A 20372-nucleotide genomic window follows, 5' to 3' on the forward strand; every position below is an offset into this window, starting at 1 on the left:
CAATTGATGCCAGCTGGGGATCATAGCGTTGATGATGTAAGGATAGGAGTTTGGTTTTGGATACATTAAAGGTAACCAGCCACATCTTCCCCCACTGAACCACGCGCTCGAGATCAGAGGAGAGAGAATCAGAGAGAACTTTGTCATTTACAGCCTTTGATGTGTTCTCCAAGCAGCAACTATATAAAAGACAAGACTGGTTTATCGTCTTGTCCAAAGTGCTCTTACTAGCAAAGGAATGCTGCAAGAACTTTTTAGACTTTTTTGTAACTGGTCAAAGTACCTTCTTCGGTACAGTACCCACCTCTATTAAACAGACATCTGGTCTACATGGGAAGGTAGATAAAGATTTGGGAAGTGTTAAACTGAACACTCAAGATTCAGCTGTAATAAAACCGTAGCACTGGCTAATTTGCATAGATTTTTTCTCCTGAACATTATACATGAAGACAAAGGAAGCTACAGAGTGAAAGGAAGCTACGGAGTGAAAGGAATCACAGATTAACATTTTAATTTGAATTACAAAATTTTTTTTAAACAATCAGGAAAAATATCTAAATATAAATTACAAAATTCCAGCCCATATGGAATAGCAAACGCTGCTCTTAAAAATAATTAAAATTTGCTTGGGCATAAAATATGCTTAAATGATATTTTAATTTGTCCAGATTTCGTATATATTATGGAGTCGTGATTTCAAAAGTAAAAAGTATTTAGGTGCCATCAGCTAGAATCAAAATCTAAACTAGTATTCAAAGCTGGTGGTGTTACCACAGACGTGACCCGCATATAAACCAATTAAATTAATAACCTAAGATGAATGTACAAAATGTTTAACGATTTTTTTTGATTGACTCATTTTTGACTACTTAAAATTTTAATCAGATGAAGACCCATAAAAGAACCACCCTTCAAAAAAGCCAATCATTTGAGACCTCTAGAGCTGCTCTGCGACTTCCTGGAGATCGTTTGAAAATATAGCAACAAACGGACAGATGTAGCCACTTAGATTAACGCCAATAAAACTATCTTATATGTATTAATCTATCTGGAATAATTAAATTAGTTTAAAAACTATTTACCGAGTTCCATTTGATGTTTCTCATGACCATTAAGACACCATGTCGACCATCTTGTTGCAGTCTTACTATCCTCTACAAGATTGCTCAACCAATAATCATTTCCTATGACATTAAGAAAATTATTCCTGGAAAGGTAGATTCATTGTGGCACATGTGCTTCTTGCAATAACAACCAGACATAAGAGGCAGAGTAATGCTAAACAGACTAGGTTAGATTTTTTTTTCTAATACTAAAAAAAATTTTTAAAAAAAGCTTATCAAGACCTAACGGTCACTCGAGGACAAGAGTTAATTGAACTCAGATTAGCATTTGCACTTATATAAATACAAAAGTAATTTATATACAAGTTTTTTTTTATGAAAGAATTTGGATAATTTTTAAATTACGAGGGATGTTCCAAAAGGCATGTCTTTTTAAACTTTCTGCCCAAATGGATCAGAGGGGAACTGAATTTGTGCTTTCATAACCTCAAACTTTACTGTAGATATTGACCAAAGCAACCAACCCTGTCATGGACTTTCTGATGAAAAGTCCAATAAATTCATCCATGTATGAAAAATTTAACTGATCAACATTCACTGGCACCTGTTGAACACCTCCGAAGCCGACGCAATAGATGTCAAAGTTAGATGGGTTCAGATTGGCAACAGATGCGAGTTATAAAGCACTTTTACAATTGAAGCATCAAAAGAGATGAGTAAAAATGCATTAACAGTGACAAAAAAAAAAAAAAAAAAAAAAAAAAAAAAAAAAAAAAGGGGGGTTATTTTAAAATAGTACCACTCCTATCTTCATAGCTCTTCAACAAGTTTTAGTTTTTGAAAGAAAAACTTTTGGAACGACCCTTGTAAAACAAATCTGAAGTTAAGTAAATGTTATCCAAACTTTTACTACATGTTCTGGTGCCAGCTGAATACTTGTGTAAATGCTTTATTTGTGCATAAGATAAATACAAGTCCACATGCAACAGATATAAAGATTGCTTCTAGAAACTAATGTCAAACATTTCATATCAACCTACTCTTTGAAAGGTTCCTCAGATCTGTATCAAACTATCTGTTCATAAGATATTTGAAACAATTTTAAGAGAAAAAAAAATTAACACTCACAAGTCTAATGGGTAGAAAAAGAGTACCAAATATTTTCCTTTATAGTCTGAGAGACTAATATCTTTGAATTCTCCATCGACAACAGCTGTGCCCTTGAAGTCAGGTGCTGGCTCAGAAGGAAAAATGGGAATCAAGTTCTTGCACACCTGCATATTTTCAGAGTTCTGAGAAAAAAAAAAAAAAAAAATTAATCCGTCAATATAGCAATATTTCACAGCTCAAATTCATTTTACTAGTTTTTATGTCAACTATTTTAAATGAGAATGGCTACAAATATTTACAAATTCAGAGTTACAAATGGTAAAAATCTAGTTTGTACAGATTTCTCTCCTGAACATTAAACCATGAACAGAAGCTACAGAGTGGAAAGAATGACAGAATAACATTGTTAATTTGAATTAAAATTTTAACTTACAAATAAATTCAACAATAAGGAAATACCTAAATATAAATGACAAAATTCCTGCAATTTTGCAAAAAAAATAAAAAAATAATTTATTGCCAATTTGATTTGAAGGAGTTGTATTTTTAGATTGCTATTCTTATCTTTTAGTGTTATTTTCACGTTTCAGTTATCTGATCTTCAGGTCAGCCTTGTTGCATTCAGAAATCTGTCACTTCGGAATCTTTACAGAATTTCATATGGGACCTTTTATTTATTCTACAGATATTAGGTAGAAGTCCCAAGTCATTTGGGATTGTATTCACCCATATTGAGGATCAAACTTTTAACCTCTAAAAAAAAGTAATTTTACAACTTAATTTCACCAAGTACTTCATCTGCTAAGCCACGTCCTTTTGGATTTCAGAATTCGACAAGATACACTTGAAGATTGGGTTACTTCTGAAACATGAAAATAAAACTCCAAGATGAGAACAGTAGTCCAAAGAACCTAAATATCAATGATTATTCCTAATCTATAAAATTCAAATTAAGCTTTCAAAAAAAAAAAAAAAAAAAAAAAAAAAAAAAAAAAAAAAAAAGCAGCTTGATGCATTCAGTTTAGGTAAGCGTTAATTTGATTTAGTAGAGATTAAAAATTGATTTAAATAAGGAATGGCATTCATAGAAATAGAAATGCAGGAAAGCAAGAAGGAATAAACAAAACTGAAAAGAAAAGCATGATAGACCAGGGCAAACAATGAGCAAGTGGTCTGCAGAGCTGGAGAACCATAGGTTTGGTTGTTTTACAGCATATCAACTCTTTTCAGGTTATTTAAATGCCAAATCCAAAGATTCGGAAATTTTTTTTAATAGAATATATTTGCTTTCAAGTCGGTTTCTATTTTACCCATAGTTGGAACCCTAACAGGTACTACTACTCCAGGTCAGAGTGGACCTGTGAGCAATGGCAATTAAAGGGTGGCTCCACACTCCCCAAAGCCCGCAAGCTGGGGCCTCACCACTATATAGTTTAAGGTCATATCCAGGACAAAGCACCATAGGATTAGGATATTTACATCCTAATTATTTAGCTCTTTTTCAAGTTAGACACAAGGTAAATTTTGGAAGTATTTCTGAAGAATGCACTGGATTTCAACTTTGCACTTGCAGGTTTTCAGTAGTTAACCACTAAGTCACACCTCAAGGACATTTCATAGTTTTTCATAAATGCATATGCTAACCTGCATTTCAAAAGGGAGGTGTTTGTCAAGGAGAGACCACGGAAATTTACAGAGAGGGCTTTACATTAAAATTGAAAGTTGCATTTGCAAGTGATTTTTTCAATTATTTTTTCTTCAATTTACCCACAGAACAAATACTTGCAAGTGATTTTTTCAATTATTTTTTCTTCAATTTACCCACAGAACAAATACTTGCAAGTGATTTTTTCAATTATTTTTTCTTCAATTTACCCACAGAACAAATACTTGCAAGTGATTTTTTCAATTATTTTTTCTTCAATTTACCCACAGAACAAATACTTGCAAGTGATTTTTTCAATTATTTTTTCTTCAATTTACCCACAGAACAAATACTTGCAAGTGGCGACTAGAAATGACGCATATCTTTTGGTGATTGTTTCACCAACAATCTTATCGAGTAAAAATCTTTTGAACATTTAAAATGAGCACAGTCAAATTATTTAATTAAAAATTTCAATAGAACACTTTAAAAGAAAAAAAAAAAAGACACAAACGGGGGGGGGGGGGGGGGAAAGAAATTCTAACGTTTATTAAAGTCTCAACATTAAGTTTGTTGCATATATAGAATTATTTATAAACAATGTAAAAATCTTTGTACATACATGTCACAGAACGAAGAGGTCATATTCCAAAAATCACAAGGGGTTTGCTAGTAACTTCTATTTGGTTAACAAATGAAAATATTTAGTTATCAAAGGTCAACTAAAAGATAAGTCCTGACAGGGAAAAATTCAGAAGCTTTTTTTTCAGGCAGCGCTTTCTAATTTCAAAGATTTACTTTTTAATATAATCTATTCAAGCATAGCATGAGGAACTTCAACTTAGGACACATTTTGCTCTTAAAAGATCAACTATGTACTTGCTCAGATAATGTAACATATAGAGAGAAAAATAGATAAGCATTTGGGGGAGAGAAAAAAAAAAAAAAAAAAAAAAAAAAAAAAAAAACTTGATTAGAAGCAACCATCACACATTCACAATGATCAAATTTTTAATCTCTTGTGCTGAAGAAAAAGTAGCAAGTTCTGAGTGGGATCTCACTATAAATTTGAATTTATTTATTTATTTTTTTTTTAATTCAAATTTTATTTTCTGTACATCTATGATATTGTTATGTATCCAGCAAAGAATTTTCCTGTTAATTTGGGACTCCCATAGTTCCACATCTTTCAAGAAGCAACCAAAACTTGCTTTCAATTAGAAAAAGAAAAAGTTCTACTCCAAACTGGATTATCAAGATGCAAACAAAAGCACAAACATCCAAAATCAAAACAATGAGTTGATGTATCTACCAATTTTTTTTTTTTTTTTTTTTTTTTTTTTTTTACTGCAATGGAATCTTGAGATTCCCATTATTCCAGTAATTATAGGAACAACTGGACTCCTGAAAATAATTTAAAGAAAACTATCTTGCAAATATCTGGTGACCCAAGTGCAACAGCAATCCAAACAATTGCACTTACGACAGTTAATCTTAAGGTTTCAGTCGGAATTTATGAAATAGTGGCTGAATGTCTGGCATCTGGCAGGATGCCCTATCTCAGCTTGCACATACAGTGGAAATTAAAATTAGAGCAATTCAATGCCCATTGAATAAATACTTGAAACAAATGTGGATTTCAGATTAGAAACGCTGTAAAAATGTAACAACCCTTGAAGTTATCAAAATAAAGGTTTTTCATATACAAGGTCTGCTATATTTTGGATGATTTTCAAAAGGATTCACTCCTAAACCAATTTACAGATTATATATTTTGAAACAGTTGCAAAGCACAAGGGTTTAAATATAGGCTATATTTAATCTTATGCAAAAAGTTATACATGGAGGGAGCCCCTAGCGAAAATTCAGATACAATTTGTGAAATATTTAAGACTAAAATTTATGAGCACAAGCTCATGAAAACTCATTTCAGATTTGCAGTGAATTTGATCTGATCTACTTGAGGGAATTAATTTTCAGGACTCCCAGACAATACCGTAACACTTAGTATACATGAAAATCTATAAAAAGGGAAAATCTGTGAAAGACTGATAAAATATCAAACGTAAAAAATGTCAACTATATTGGATTTCTGAAGTTTGGAGATTATTGGAGATTATTCCTATTTGGATTCGAACTACTGTTCATCGAATGTCAATTTTCAAAGTTTTGGTTGATGTAACTTTCAGATTTTGCGACACTTAGAGTACTTTTATACTCCACTATTCTAATTTTTACTTCATCCCATTAAAAAATTTTTTTAATGGGATGAAGCTTGTTTTAGATAAAGCACCAATCTTTTAAAAGGTATGGTTAATTAATGAAGTATCTTGTACAACAGTTAACTTTACTATTGGTATTGCATATACATAAGCAGCATGATTAAAAAAAGTTATGCTGTAAAATTAAATTAGCTTGAAATAGTGAAGTGTTCTTATAGAAAGGAAGCTTATAGAATCTACATAAAATCTAAGCATGTATTTTTTATGTAAAATTTTCCAAGGGAAACAATTGAAATGTTCAAAATAAAGTGAACTACAAAGGTACAGCCTTTTTAACTGAGAGTATTTTCTATTCTGAAATTTTAAAGCAAACTTTTCCGAATAATAGAAGAGTCAAGTTTCTACATTGTGCAAGATTTACATTTCCCATCTTTAAGTGATCCCTTGGGTACAGAATTCCCGTAAAATTTAATATCTATGATTAGAATGAACTATATAAATTTATATTTTGCAACGTTTCTGACTATTAGGGAGAATGCAGAGGGGGGGGGGGGGGTGACAGTTTGACCTCTTCGCCCTAAATTAAGTTACACTTTCTAAATTTTTCCCAGAAAAATGTAGATGGCTTAGAAACGAGCGATCCTTGTAGCAAGGAGGTAAAAAATAAATATTTAGATTCTCCCCGGGGGGGGGGGGGGGGGGAGACTAATGACAAAATTAAAAAGGACATTTTCCAATGTGCTAAGAACATGACTGAGCATCTGTGTTCAAGGAAATTAGTAAAAACTCATGCAAGTTAGTCACATGCAAAAAGCAACTAAGTTGAAAATCGTGGTGGAGGGAGGAGTACCAAGAGAACTAAAACTATACCAAGAAAAAAGGTGAGAGGGAAGGAAAAAAAAAAAAAACATGCTTTCTTATTGCCAGATGGGAAGAGTACAAATCAATCTTGCAGAAGAGATCATTACAAAGCTTTCAGTTTGAACCCACTTCAATAAGGGGTCCAGCTAATTTACTCCCGAGACTAGAGCTGTTGGACAAAAGTAAGCTCATACAATAAAAAGAAAGGAACCTACTCCCTGACACTCAAACTGGGATGTTGAGCTTTCATAATCCCTGTCTCTTTGATCTGCTCGTTTTGATGAAGGAAGGGGTAAACTATCATCTCCGATTCGCTTGGATGAGGGTGGATCTATTGCAATGGACATTGGATAATTCTGAAGAAATAAAGGGGGTTTATACAAGAAAAATAATACTCAATAGCAAAGAGCTTCATTATCTCCAGTAGGATCATTTTTAAAGTGAGACGATCTAGTATTGCAGAACGAGATTTTTTTTTTTTTTTTCTTTTTTAAAGAGATTAAAGAGTTTGGTCACATCTTTGCAAAAAATTTCAGATTAATTTGAAAATAGAGAAAATGTTAGGAAATATTTTATTCCTCTCCATGGGGCTGACCCCTAAAAGGGGTTAATACAAAAATGTAGAGAAAAATCCCTAAAAACCAGTCTAAAAAGAAAAAAGCGCATTACAAAATTCAAATTTTGTAACAAATTTAATCACCATCTTGGAGTCTTTTGCAATCACCAGATTATGAGCGAGAAGTCATTTTTCGATGAAGGATTTCCAAAACTTCACCGTTTAAATATTAAAATTAAATCTTTTGTTTTACAAAATCAACTTAAAAAAATAGCCTTAATTCAAGGACAGCTTTGGGAGCAACATGGTAGAAATTGGAATATACAAAGAGCGAAGCAACAAGTTGTGAGGTTTGTTTTTGTTTTTATTTATATTTTATTTGTATTTATGTATAATCTTTGTCTTTTTTTTTTTGCCAACCTTATCTTGACTAAAGCTGGAATACGTTATATGTATTATAGGCAAAATACCGTTTCACTCTTCTATTCCAAGTAAGCTAGCAGGAAAAAAAAGCCTATGCAAAGCAAATCCCAGAAGTTTCAGAAACCTAGACCCCCCCCCAACACACTAGAACTTACGACTAAGTAATATACTTAATATCTACAATGACTATAAACTAACTTGTATTGAATATGTGGCTTCCTTGCTATTTCTAAACAAACCACGGAATATAGTTTCCCTTACTTTCAATTATATATGTACCCAAAATATACAGTGATCTTAGATATGTCACTGACTTTCTGAATAGATACACAATGCCTTGTACCTGACCTAATTGACTGTCGTTAACTACGAATTCCGACGCACCAGTCTTATGGTAGAAACACCCCTCTCTTGTGTGCTACGTATATCCAATATATTCATTTCCTCCAAGACGACTGCCATTGTCTAATTTGCATGTTAAATAAAAAAATTTCTATAACTAAATTTTACTTGACTATAAATTCTAAAAATTCTGTAAGTTAATCCTCTTAAAAACTAAGTCTACTCTTTCTAAGCTGCTACTAACACACGCTTAATATAAAGTTGCTCTGTAACGCGTTATCCTATTCCTAAGCCAACAAATTAAAAAATTTTTCTAAATTTAAAGGAAAAATATTAAACCATATCTTAACTCTTTTCAACCGACCTGTTGCAAATATAGTTGCTTTCGCTGCATGAACTTTTATTCACCCTCTCCTCCAGTAACAATGTAATAGCAATGTCCCTTAATCACTTTCAGGAGTGTAATTTTTCAGTAGACAAACTTTTACAAACTAACCTAGTAACATTCATTAGCCACGCCGGTTTGAAGAAATACCTGGATTAGGACCCAGGTGCGGGGTAAACCCTCTCGGTGTTGGACCCATAGATCTACCCAGGTCATCCGTCAAGGAGAAAGAAAACTGAAGCTAAACCTAAGGGGAGGGAGGCCCCTCCATTCTTGGAGGGCATCCTTCCTAGAGCTGGTGACTCAAATTACCGGTCTGCAAACCTAAACTGCTTAAGGAGTAGATAGGCACTGTCTATCGCCCGGCTTCCATACTCTTTTACCTATTAGCCAGGTATAGAGGTGGAATCACAGGGATTTGACAGAAACACTCAGTGGTCGATCTTGTATCCTGACTAGGAAAACGAACAGTTTTCCCCCTCTCCGGACACATCCCATCCCCCTCTAAACTGGGCACTTGTGAGTGCTTGAACACCATAATGCCAGTATAAGTAGATTGGGTTGACCATCGTCTAATGGGTTGAGGGTACTGGATTGACAGTTCCTGGCTGCCGTTCCCGACGGGTAGTACAGGAGTCCTAATTCTTTGGTAGCGCTTAGAGCGGCTGCTCCATCAACAGTTGAATAATATTGGGATGTTTATAGTGCCATGTCGCGCATGGAAAGGGACCCTGCACTCATCCCCGGTGGGCTTTTGAGGCCAGAGTCTTAGTAGATGGAAGGTCATCTGATGGTCTACTTGTGTTGCATGCTTGGTGTTTTGCATAACCACTTGTTCAGCACCCCCTTACCTAAACTGAAACTAAGGAAGAAAAAAAAAAAAAAAAAAAAAGACAGTACAATCTAAAATTACGCTTAAACCAGGACAAAACTAAAACCAAATTGCCTCCTCCCTTGAGGATTGCATTTATGAACATCTGTGGGCTTAGAACTAATTTAAATGACGTTGAACATTTCTAACAAACACCCCGGATATCTTAGCACTAAGTGAGACTAACCTACACTCCTCCATCCCCTCTAACTACTTTAACATGCCCGGATATCTCCCACTGCCGTAAGGACTGACAGACATATGCACAGGCTTGGAGTCTATATTCGAAACACCCTCCCCTTGACTAGAGAAAGAAAACTAGAATCGGACGATCAAGCCTTTATGTGCTTTAGACTTAACATGCAACATAATATTAGTTACTTTTATTTTCTCTACCGCTCTCCCTCGACCCAGGACTGTACCCTAATAAACAAAGTCTGACAGCATAGATACAGCACTTTCCCCTCAACACTAGCGCACAAGTTTATGTATTTGGTGACTTCAATGTCCACCACAGTAACTGGCTTGGATTCTCTAATTACAGACGCAGCTGGTACCACAACGCACAGCTTCTTTATCTCATTCCTGTCAGATGGTTACGTTTCCCTGACCAGCAAGAAAAACATGCATCAGTTGTAGATCTGTTTCTGACCACAGTTCCTGACGATTGTGTTACGAACACCCACAACCCATTTGGGAATGCTGATCATGTAGTGATAATAGTTGAAATCACCCTGAACTCAAGAGCCAAAATGGAAGAGCCATTGTTCAAAAAAATGAGATATAAAAAGGCTGACTGGGAAGCCATCAGGGATCTCATTAGAGACGCCCCATGGCGAAATATCTTTTCACTTCCTGCTGAACAGTGTTCAAATGAGACCACTGAATGGTTCAAAACAGCAATCTAAGCAATGCCCACACGCGAAAATTTTATAGCAAGCCCCACTCTCCCAATGGTTTACTTCCACATGTGCAGCTGCCATCGCGCACAGGCAGCACACATACCAGATTTAACCGACAAATCCATATATAAACATAGTATATAGAAGCCAAGAGTAACTGTAATAAAGAAATAGCGATAGCTAAGAAAATTTGCTGAAACCACCAAAAAAACGCATCAAAGCTCAGAAATTAGAAACCCGTGACTTCTGGAAAATCTACAGTGTAGCAATCCTCCACTATCCAACAATCATGAAGTTGTTTGCTCAGCAACTGAGAAGGCTAACATGCTTGCCAGTCAGTTTGCCTCCAACTCCACACTAGACCATGCTAACCGCCCTATCCCAGACTTTCCTTTGCAGACAGACGCCACACTTGACGATCTGAAAATCACCCCGACTCAGGTGCATGCTATCATAAAAAAATCTTGACACTGCAAAAGCATGTGGACCAGATCTCATCCCAGCTGTGCTATTAAAAAAGTTCTGCTTAAGTAGCTCCAATCCTCTACAAACTTTACAACAAATGCCTTAATGAATCTTGCTTTCCTGCCAGCTGGAAAACTGCTTCTGTGGTACCAGTTTTCAAGAATTCTGGCGAAAGAACTGACCCAGTAAATTACCGCCCCATTAGCCTCCTCCCACTTTTGGCCAAAATATTTGAGTCCATAATTAACCAAGCTCTAGTCCATCACCTTACAGATGCTAAACTTCTGACCGACCAACAATATGGATTTAGGCAAGCCCGTTCCACAGCAGACATTCTAACTAATCTGAGCGTATATACCATTCACTTGACAAAGCAGGGGAGGGTAGAGCGGTAGCTCTAGATATATCTAAGAGCTTTGACAGGGTATGGCATGAAGGTCTTAGAAAAATCAGATCATACGGTATCACTGGAAGAATCTTTAACATAATTAAATCCTTAAGAGAAAAATCCAGGTTGTCCTCGATGGCCCTACATCCAACCAATATGATACAAATGCGGGAGTACCTCGGGGTCTATCCACCTCTTATTCATAATCATAAATGACCTCCCTGACAAAATTGTCTGCGAGATGGGTATATATGCTGATGATACCACGCTCTATAACAGACACGACAGGAAAACAAATGAACAAAAAAAAAAAAAAAACACTAGAGGATGACCTTCAATCTGCAGTGGAATTATGACAAAAAAAAAAAAAAAAAAAAAAAAAGTTGGATGGTCACAAGCTGCCAAGACTAAACTTGTTTCCTTAAATAACTAAAAAACCTTCCATACCACCAATAGCAATGGCCAAAGACTATCTGAAAGCACATCTTTAAACTCCTCGGCCTAACGTACACAGGAAATATGAGTTGGAACAATTATATTGAGAGCATCGCCAAGACCACTGCGAAAAAGGTTCTCTACCATGCTAGAAAGCTACTAATGCCTGAAAGTATCCTGTACCTAAGGCCACCATTTGCCCATATATGGAGTATTGTCATATTTGGGCTGGTGCATCTGCTACTAGTCTCATTTCTAGACAAGGTTCAAAAGAGTCGCCAACCTAATAGGTCTTGAACTGTCATCCAAGCTTCAACCTGTCCCATCGACGCAATGTAGCATCCCTCTGCCTGTTCTACAAGGTGAATGTTCCGGACTGCAAGCACTTGTACCCCCGCTATGTAAATACCCCTGACAAACAGTACAATCCCACCCCTTCACAGTAGAGATCCTTAGATGTAAGAGTTTTCTTCAAGTAGTTTCTTCCCCAGAACCGCTAAACTTTGGAACTCCCTGCCAGGTTCCTGCTTCCAACTGTAACGTGAACCGACATCTTGCTGCCCAATTCCCCACCTAGTGCCCGTGTAGCATGTGCCCCCTACATCAAAGTGGCAATGTACCTTGTTTAGGGTAAAAAAAAAAAAAAAAAAAAAAAAAAAAAAATTTACAGAAAATTAAACTTGAAAAGTTTAGAATAACTCATTTAATATATAAAAAGTAAAGTAAAATTAATTCTCCAAGCAGGAGTTGAACACCGATTTTATGTCCACCCCCCTTAAAGATTAAAAGATATGCTAAACTGTTTAAAATTTAAAACTCAATGCATGATTTTGATTCTACAAATGTCTGACATTAAGCAGTTTTTACTTGTTAAAATGTAGACAGTGAAGAGTTTACAGGTAGGGGGCATAACTCAGCATATTTTAGATTACATCGTTAATGGCTTCCAACATTTGTAGCGTAGAGCGATAGATTATTTTTACTAAAGCAATAGTTCTCAGATTTATGTTAGTATTTCCATCCATATCCCTTGAGGGGCATAGGCCATCTACAACTTTTGTAGATGTTTTTGTAGCGAGGAGTTCTTTTACAGGGTGAGGGTGCTGGCTCCACGCCCAACCTTCCCAGAACATACATACAGCACCTTGCCTTCCCAAATGGTCACCCATCTGGTACTGGCCAAGCTCAATGTTGCTTAACTTCAGTGATCTGGCGAGAACCAGTGTGTCAACGTGATTGTGACGCATGTTAGTATTTGACATGTAATATTGTTTTTGCTTTCAGCAACAAATAAAATTGGTTTGTTGACCATCTAAAGCACAAACTTTAGGGAAAACCTGATAACGTTTAATACCATTGTTAAAATTCCAACCTTTTAAAAAATAAACTAACATAATTACATCGAACGTCTTGCAGCCATGTTCTAAAACATGACTTATCAGAGTGAAAATGCACAACTTGTATAGGTAAGTGCTAGAGAGCTTTTATAGGCTTATCGTCAGCATTTCTTAATTCAAACATTTGTACAGATGTTCACAGGACACAAACGATTAATTCTAGAAGAATCTCATCCTTTTCAAGTACTGAATACACTTTCCATTTACCCACAGAACAAATACTTGCAAGTTTGTTTGAAAAAAGAAAATGGGTTTTCAAGAGCTTTATTTGCCCGAGCAAACACCAAGATAAGTGCAAGAAATACTTCACAGAAAACATGTCGATTAGAAACAATTCCAACTGCTATTTGTACAAAGTTATGAATAGAATTAGAGTTGCGTTATCAAATTGATGGCTGCATAAAAATGCCGGGGGGGGGGGGCTAGAGAATAAAATCAATCAGAATAAAGATGCGAAAATATGGAAAAAAGAAAAGTACAAGGAACAGATTTTGTTTGCCAATCACTGAATTGTGATTTCACCGTTTAAACATTGTAAAACATTCCATTGTTTTTAGATGAATTTTTCGTATTTGGGATGAAGTTTTACATGCTGCCAATTGTTGGCCAGATCATTATCCTTCCAAGTCTTATCACTTATTCCCATGGCCTTAACCTGTGAACCAAACCTGCTACCTCAACTGTTCTACAGTAGCAACCCTAAAACTCTTCATTCTTTTGACAGCACAGATCTATAGATCTGATTCAATCTGACCAAGGTTATTAGATCTATGCTAGATCTACTCACATTCACCGTCCTCATCCTCAGATTTCACATCATTGCATACACACACCTGATGAACTCTTCGCCTGATCGACAACAGCAATGCTTTCCTGGTTAGTAACGACAGAAGTTCTCTGAACTTAATCCATCCATTCCTAACTCTTATAATCACTTGCAAAAATGGTATCAAAATTTAAACTCAATACCATTGCATCTAATGGACAACTAATGGAAATGGAGGAAAAATACATAGTGGTATCAGAAAAATTTGCCTATTTTCTGATGTCAAAAACGATTTATTAAGAGAAAAAAATTTCATTGCTCATACTAACGAAAACAAATTTTTTTTTTTTAAATCAATTTATACATCAGCTCCTGCTTAGCAAAATCACACCCCTTCACTTGAGGTTCCTAAATGCCCGAAAGCTTTCAATTTTAATAGCTTCCTCCTTCAAACAGCTAAACTTTGGAATTCCCTTCCCGTATTGATATGCAGAAGTTCAAATGTAATTACAAACATCTTTTTAGGCACGTTCCCAATTAGTAGCGATTGGCCTTGTTTGGGGTGAAGGTGAGGTTAAGAAAACTGACTAAATATGTAGAGATCTTAAAGTATCAGAATAGAGTTTACAGAGATCATCCCATGACTAGTCAAAATATACTTCTCATTGCCATATTGTGCATGCACATTGCAACCTACCAACAATTCTGCCATCAATGCTTAAAAAAAAAAAGCATTTTGAAACCTTAAGGTTTAGACTAGTATATATATAAAAAAAAAAAAAAAAAAAAAAAAAAAAAAAAAAACTCCTGGAGGTGAAGATTCCATCGAATAAGTACTCAGCAATTCAAGGTGTTTAATCATTTATGTGAAAATTAAAGCCACTATTTCATGACAAATATGAAAGGATTAAATGATTAATCGACTGAAAACAATTACTAACAATTACTTCCACAGATAGGAAGTTCTTGAAAACTGCTCATGGAGACTCAATTTGATCCTATGTGTACAAAGGAAAATCTTTCTGAAGTTGTGGTAGGAAGCCAATTAATAGAGACTTGAATTTAAAGTGCAAGAGGTTAAAGTTTAACGTGGGGAGAAGAAACTTGTTAGAGAGGATCAGTTGATCCTCTAAAATCAAGAAAAAAATAAACTCATCGTAAGAGATAAAAAGGTTTGACTGAACAAAATTTATGGTCAAATTTTTTTTTTTTTTTTTTTTTTTTTTTTTACTATAAATTTGTCCATAAAATTCAATGAGGAAGGAAAGAATTTGCATAATCATAAAAATAAAACTGAATCACTAGGGCTATGACAACAGAATATTGTTTTGACGAGTATATATCCAACACAGATACAGTTAATCAACCGATAACATCACTATATAAAAGCATATAAGATATCAAAATGGATACACACTCAAGAGTCAAAACAAAATATTTTGTCCTAATCATTAACTTTGATAAAACACAATAGCAAAAATAGAAATTCCTTTGAAGACAAGTAAAATTTCATGAACAAGATTCACGCCTACAAAGAAATGCTACAAACAAGTTTAAACAAGACTCGTTTATAATTACATTGCACATCAATAAAGAAAATCTGATCAAATGTCAGTTTTAAGAGAAAGACTGACGTAATGGAAGTGGTGCTTTTTATCAAGACAGTCTCTTGGTGGCTCCTTTTGTTTTCATTAAGGGAGGGGTAGGGAGTAAAATAAGTTCTGTGCTCTGCCACAGAGTCAAATTATCTTGGAATATACCAAGAGGAAATTCCAACCACTTTGGTAGGAGACGCAAGATACAAAGCCACTATACTTAGTTTCGAGTCGCTAGTTTCAGAATTGATACCCAAAACTAATACTTAGCAACATGAAGCAGTAATCAAGCAATTTCTTTTGAATGAAAAACTCAAAGCCACTGCCTCCTAGCATCACCAAGTTTCAAAGGGATGGGCATGATTCAAAGACCAGGTTTTTAATAGTTCCATCTCAATTAGCCTTTCCCTCTTGAAATTGGGTTTTGTTTTTGTTTTTTAGATTAAAACAGTAAATTTGCTATTATAGGGTAGGAAGTAAATAGAAATGAGGCAATGTGAAGATTTTATTTCAAGCTAAAAAACTATAAATTATAAGTGTTGGCATAGTTACAAAAGAATGTTCATTTTGATCAAGGAATTTATGATTATGCCATTCTAAGAAAGACTACTGACAAGATCAGTTAAGATTGTAATGTTAGGGTAATTAATCAAAATTGAAAACATATATACATACATACATACATACATACATTATATATATATATATATATATATATATATATATATAATTCAAGCCATTATGTTTGAAGTGGATTTATTTATGGCATACATTTATAGAGAAAATGCTCTAGACAAGGCATGAAGCCATGTGATTAAGGAGCTAGTGTTTGGAGTTTAACCTAAAATACAATTCTTCACCCTTTGTCAGAAAATCTCATGGAATGTGAGGAATTAAATGACAAAAGGGAAGCCAGAATTACAAGGCTGCTAAGAATAACCTTAAGGTTACTGTGAAAAAAATGATTATCTTACTCAACCAATATTTATGGCTCCAAACATTAAATAAATATACTAAAATGGCAAGGTCACAAAACGAGTAGATAAACGGGTGAAACATTATGTAAATTTGGAATTTTTAATATTGAATTTTAAGGCAAACCAATGGTCTACTTAATTGTGTTACAGTAAGGAATATATCCAAAAATCGTTCACAACAGCAAAGTAAAAAAAATTAAAGACATTTGATGACAATGCACAAAAATATGAGCTTAAAAAAAAAAGTGTTCCAAGGGGAGGTAAATAGTATAACTATTCAATTTTAAATTGTTCTTTGCCTTGTTTTTAGCATAAACAAGTTACTTTCCTTATGTCACGTTCCCAAAGAAACATGAAAGTTATTAAAATTTAAAAAACAAAGTGATAATATTTAGGCACTTCTGACATGCCAAGCAGATATTGCTTTAATTGAAGCAGACATTTTCGTTTTCCAAACTTCGCTATTATGTAGTTGTGCTCCTTCAAAAATTGAACATTTTATTTAGCATTTGAGAAACTTGCAAAATAGTCAGGAAATATGGATAGATTTTATACATATAAAATTTACATGTTATTTTCACTTAATTTTTATTTTACATTTTTAAGACAAAAAGGCAACCATTACATTCAACATTTCTGAATTTTGGAAATAAGGATTAGTTATTTGTATTAGATTCTTTGTACTAATGTTCTCATCGAGTGTCAAGGACACATGGCATAATGGTTAGAATACTTGGTAAAATTCAGTTAGAAAAGTAATATTCTTCTGAAGATTAAAAAGGAAGAAAGCGAACATACAACAGCGAATTACTTGGGACTTCTATTCCAATGCTACCCCCCCCCTGCCAAATTAGAGGGTTCGATTTGAAATTGTGCAGATTTCGACAACATACACCTTAAGGTCAGATTACATAGACTGAACTGAAACAACTCCAAATGAGAACAAGTCTTAAAGTTAAAATTATTTGCTATAATATATAAAAAAAAAAAAAGTTAGAAGCAGCCCTATCATTTTAACTTACCAAAATACAAGGGTGACAATGCCATTCAACTAGACTTTATTTACAAAAAATTATCTGATCCATGTGATTTTTGGAGTGACATGTGGCAGATTTTTTGCAACCTAGTGTAAATCTAAATTAGTACCAACATCATTCTAATGAAAAAGTTAATAGCAAGTTCCAAAGGAGACCATAATTGCAATCAAAGACATTGCATGCCAAAATGTGATCATTGCATAAAATCAAGGGAGAAATCATTAAGATTAGATTCACCTTTGAACGAAAAATCCTATAGTGTATGTACAATTAAAATAGGCAGTTCAATCCTAAATGTTAGATATTCACGTATTAGATCTCGAGAAGTAGCCTGGACACCATACACTAACAGCAGTACAACAAGAGAAATGTTTCAGAAGAGTTTGCAGGACACTCAACCATAAAGAAAAATCTTGGAGCACTAAAGGCACCTATGATATCATTCTAGTCTTCATAGATTTGGGTTAAAAAATATGAGACTTTACTTTTGGAAAGACCCTTGAACAGAGTTGCAATTCAGATTTGAAATCAAAGGTCACGAAATAGTTTAAAATTTCGCCAGATATATTTACCAAATTAAAAATCAAGAGTACAAGCTATCACGTCTAGAAAGTTCAAGAATTAAATCTTGAATTTTGCGTATTTCTTTTAATTTCAGATATCCAAATCTAAATAAAATATATGTATGCATGTGTAAACTTCAACTACAGGTCATCTAACACTGAAATTAACAGGAAAGTGATCATAAGGATAGTTTATACGAGTAAAATCTTTTGGATGAATAAATAACACGTACAGAAATGTTGGCAATTTGAAATTCAAATTGCTCATTTCGATTTGTCCACATTTTTATTGGTTTTATGCATGCACAAATTTAAGTCATAGCTGGAAGTCATTTAATTTTAAATCTTATCTGTTGGCTTATCTCGAACCATAGAAACGCAACTGGAGTGCTAAAGGTTTTGGTTCTAGTTAATGACAGCCAAGTCATTTAAACTTTTTAAATCAGCGCTATTAGGTACAATATAATCTTCAATAGAAAATTGGCTCTAATAAGAAATCTGCATAAATTTATATTTTAAGACCAGCAAGGTCAGGCACACACTTATAGTGCGAGAGTTTGTTCCTTATAGAAGAGGAAGTGGCTGAACAGATTTTCTTTAAAATTTACAGAATAGTGTAGAGTGATCTTAGTTTAGTTTCAGAATACCCGATAATCCAAACCTTTACATTAATTTATCAGTAAAGTCATTTTTTCTAGGTCATCTGTGGGTTGGGTAAGTTGATGGTGCATTTTGTTTTTGCATGACCTGGTCTGTAGGTTCAAGCTACTCATGTAAATTTCTTAAGGAGTTCTTGTTTCCATTAACTGGAAAAAAAGTTTACATAAAATTTTATAAAAGAAGCAGTAGGTTCTCTAAAATGCAATGTAGAATAACATTTTGGACAAAGTTACTGCATGGACGCATATGAAGCTTCCTCCCGGGCGATTTCAGATTTCAATGACAAAAATATGGAAGTGAAATCTTCATTGATCATTCAACGTCGGGTCTTCCTGCTAGTATATATATATACACTAGGATGAAATGGTCCGCTATAGTTTTGGCTAACTTCAACTGTACTCAAGCTAGTAAATGGATTCTTATGATTCAGTTAAATCCGAAGATAAGAGAAAAATTCAGGTTGTCCTCAACGATCGTACATCTAAACAATGATATAAATGCGGGAGTGCCCCAGGGTTCTATCCTTGGACCTCTATTGTTCCTGATATTCATAAATGACCTCCGACAAAATTGCCTCTGAGATGGTATATATGCTGATGACACTACACTATAACAGGCACGACAGGAAGACGAATGAACACATTTCTAAAGAAATGGCAGAAACACTAGAGGAAGACCTCCAATCTGTAGTGGAATGGGGGACAAAAATGGTTAGTCACGTTCAATGCCACCAAGACTAAACTAGTTTCATTCAATAATTACAAGAACCCCTCTACCACCTACAGCAATGGCCAACGACTATCTGAGAGTACATCTTTCAAACTCCTTGGCCTAACATTTACAGGAAACACGAGTTGGAACAATTACATTGAAGGCATTGCCAGGGCCATTGCAAGGAAGGTGGCCTCTCTACCGTGCTAGACAACTACTAACACCTGGAAGTATCCTGTACCTCTATAAGGCCACCATTCGCCCATGTATGGAGTATTGCTGTCACATTTGAGCTGGTGCATCTGCTACTAGTCTCTCGCTCCTTGACAAGGTTAAAAAAAAGTCGCAAACCTGATAGGTACTGAACTGGCATCTAAGCTTCAGTTTGTCCCATCGATGAAATGTTGCATCCCTCTGCCTATTCTACAAGTATTTTAGTGGTGAATGCTCTGACGAACTGCAATCACTTGTGCCCCACGACGTGAGCACCCTCAAACAAACAGGCTGATAAATCCCACCCCCACACTGTAGAGATCCCTAGATGTAAAAAATCTTTCTACTCCAATAGTTTCTTCCCCAGAACCGCTAGACTTTGGAATTCCATTCCAGGTCTCTGCTTCCAACAGTACTGACATGCAGAAGTTCAAGTGTAACGTGAACTGACATTTTGCTGCCCAAATCCCTACATAGTACCCCAGTAGTTGTTGCCTCTGATAGTAGCCCCCTATACCAAAGTGGCAATTTGCCTTGTTTGGGGTGAAAATGTAATAAAAAAAATCTAAGGTTTCAAATATACTAAAATTTAACAAGCATTAAACTAACCTTAGTTAACACCTCCACGGGGGATTTTATATCTCCAAGAAGAAATATTTACAAAAATAGGTAGAATCTGAAGACTTAGGTTTGCATAGAAACTAATTTTTCTTACAAAAAAAAAAAAATTGCACATTATAAAATTTTTCAATGCATGCATAAAGTTATTTACTCTAGCAGACTT

General features: G+C 34.8%; 1 protein-coding gene across 3 annotated transcripts in view; it reads right to left on the bottom strand.

Annotated features, from left to right (window-relative positions):
* LOC145296724 (peroxiredoxin 2-like) overlaps window positions 1–20372 on the bottom strand; it is a 41734-nt gene that overhangs the window by 8000 nt on the left and 13362 nt on the right. For 2 of the 3 annotated variants that reach the window (XM_080142725.1, XM_080142726.1), the window contains exon 2: window positions 2193–2356. In XM_080142725.1, the coding sequence (XP_079998851.1) occupies window positions 2193–2344 (152 nt within the window). In that variant the 5' untranslated portion in view covers window positions 2345–2356. Of the gene's footprint in view, window positions 1–2192; window positions 2357–7117; window positions 7259–20372 lie in introns of all 3 variants that reach the window. The other variant, XM_080142724.1, reaches the window with a different exon arrangement.

This window comes from Euprymna scolopes, chromosome 17 (genome assembly GCF_053919585.1).
Source record: "Euprymna scolopes isolate OS-2025 chromosome 17, ASM5391958v1, whole genome shotgun sequence".
Taxonomy (NCBI): Eukaryota; Metazoa; Mollusca; class Cephalopoda; order Sepiida; family Sepiolidae; genus Euprymna; species Euprymna scolopes.